Raw genomic sequence first — 2,354 nt, forward strand, 5'->3', positions numbered from 1 at the left:
GATATATTTATTATACTGAATATTATTATGTGATATATATATATTATTATATTATACCGAATTGCCTGTGAGGGTGACAAAAATAAGATGTCCTGACGTGTTTGTCAAAGTGTTATTTACTGCTTTTCTTCGTGTTGGAATAAATGTTAAATATTTAACTGCAAAGTGGTAATGCGTGTTTGATACCTTACTTTTTTGCATTAAATCATACTGGGGTGTTTGCTGAAATTGATTGCTGGTCAATTTGCACACATCATTCTGTATTTTTCCAATAGCTAACAATGTCATCGGGACATTTTGCTGTTGGATAGAAGAGACCAGCCGATCTAGACAGTTGATATCATGATCAACAGCCCCAAACAACAAGTGTGCATGCGTGAGGAGTGATTGGCAGATGTATGAGAACTAAACCACGGGCTTAGGCATGCAAGAATATAGTCTTCTTGACTGAACTTGCACTAGAGCTTCATTAGAGGCATCTATTTTGTCTTTTCTCATATGATTTTGGGATGGCGCATTGGGAGAGTTTTTCCCCTGTCTCAGCTTGCTTTTTACCCCAAATATTGTATATCTATTAGAACCGTTGTCAAGCTTGTGATAGTTTGCACAAAAACAAGTTATGCTTTACTTATAAGAATATAAAATTTCCATTACAATTGACATAAGGAGGTGTGACACAGTGACCTACTTTCAGGCCAATAGGAAACGGGATATGCCGGTTAAGTCCTCCCACATACTGTATATTAGATGCAGCACATGGACCTGTCCTGTCAGAAGTCTCAGCCACAGCTATGAAGTCAGTTATTTTAACCGGTTTGCTTTTCGTCCTCCTTTGTGTCGACCACATGAGTTCAGCCAACCAGGTGAGATATTCTTGCTCCACAAAAAAATATTTAAAAATGTGAGCCACAGTAAAATTCAATAGTTTTCTGTTTAGAAAGACAGAGAACCTTTAAGAAAACATTTTTGAATTGTTTTTTTTCCAACTCTGCCATGAGAACAATAATAATGTCTGACCTTTTATTTTCCATTCTTCAACGGTCAGTCCGTGGTGGCCAGCCAGCTGATCCCCATAAATACTGCCCTGACTCCGGCGATGATGAAGGGGAAGGTGGTCAACCCAATGGGCATCCCGTTCGAGGAGATGTCCCAAATAGTGGGAAAGCAAGTGAACAGGGCAGTGGCTAAGGACGAAACCATCATGCCAAACATGATGAAAACATACCGCGCGGCAAAGTAGTTCTGAGGGTGCCAAGGAGTTTCTTCCCAAAACCAAAAGAAGAAATGCCCCCTCTCACAATTAACCTTGTTTTTGTCACAAACCCAAGTGTCAAAACCTGTGGAGGCTATGTTGAGATTTGATGTTCTGAAAAGATAAAGCCTATAAATAACATTTTGCCCAAATTTCCTGCCTGAGGTTCTTCCTTGTCTTTGCTTCATGGCTTTGCTGCTCGGATCGACTCACTCTGTGTATGCCACATTCACTTTGTACTCTCCTTCTCATGGTAGGTTTATTATTTTTAGATGTGCAGTTAGTTTCTGTGAAATAACATACCACACACTGATATTGTCTGTGCATTGACTTGGTGAGTGCACATTGTTTTTGATCTGGACATATTTATACTTGATTGATCAGGTGAACTGTGTGAATCTAAAGTGCTCCATACAGATGTTCTGCATTGAAAATATTCTCATTTTATTTGTGGAAGTGAGTGTGTGCCACATCCAATCAATTTCAGCAAACACCCCAGTATGATTTAATGCAAAAAAGTAAGGTATCAAACACGCATTACTACTTTGCAGTTAAATATTTAACATTTATTCCAACATGAAAAAAAGCAGTAAATAACACTTTGACAAACACGTCAGGACATCTTATTTTTGTCACCCTCACAGGCAATTTGGTATAATATAATAATATATATATCACATAATAATATTCAGTATAATAAATATATCATATTATAATATTTAGTATAATATAAAACACAAACACATATATGTATAATATAATATAATAACGTGTTTATTTATTGAGATGCCCCTATGGACCTTGTTATAGGAGGTAAAGATCAGGAGAAGTAAACATGAAGTGTAATTATGAATACTGATGTTAAATTAAGCTATGATGAGTTTTCACTGTTAATTTACCATCTCAATTAAATGTTGATGCCTCCATGACCAAGTTAAGCAGATGAGACTGAGGACAACTGTAGAAGAAAGGATGTTCACTTTGCTGAATATGGCTAGCTTGACAGAGTTATCTATGGATGTATATATATATTTTTATAAAATTATTTATTTATAACTATATATCCATTTCTCAGACAGGTGCTTCATATCCCTCACTCTCG

At 36.5% G+C, this 2,354-nt stretch overlaps 1 protein-coding gene across 1 annotated transcript; it reads left to right on the forward strand.

Annotated features, from left to right (window-relative positions):
* Positions 1 to 788: 788 nt before the first annotated feature.
* Positions 789 to 1,240, forward strand: LOC116380464 (type-3 ice-structuring protein 1.5). Its single transcript, XM_031842379.1, has 2 exons — positions 789 to 863; positions 1,046 to 1,240. Exons 1-2 carry the CDS (start codon positions 792 to 794, stop codon positions 1,238 to 1,240), a joined length of 267 nt encoding a protein of 88 aa, XP_031698239.1. The 5' UTR covers positions 789 to 791.
* Positions 1,241 to 2,354: the final 1,114 nt, after the last annotated feature.

Source organism: Anarrhichthys ocellatus, unplaced genomic scaffold, assembly GCF_004355925.1.
Source record: "Anarrhichthys ocellatus isolate YVR2014 unplaced genomic scaffold, GSC_Weel_1.0 scaffold7303, whole genome shotgun sequence".
NCBI lineage: Eukaryota > Metazoa > Chordata > Actinopteri > Perciformes > Anarhichadidae > Anarrhichthys > Anarrhichthys ocellatus.

Coding starts and splice junctions, on each gene's coding strand:
- LOC116380464 (XM_031842379.1), top strand. CDS start 792: ATGAAGTCAGTTATTTTAACCGGTTTGCTTTTCGTCCTCCTTTGTGTC. Junction 864..1,045: donor ACATGAGTTCAGCCAACCAG/GTGAGATATTCT, acceptor TTCAACGGTCAG/TCCGTGGTGGCCAGCCAGCT.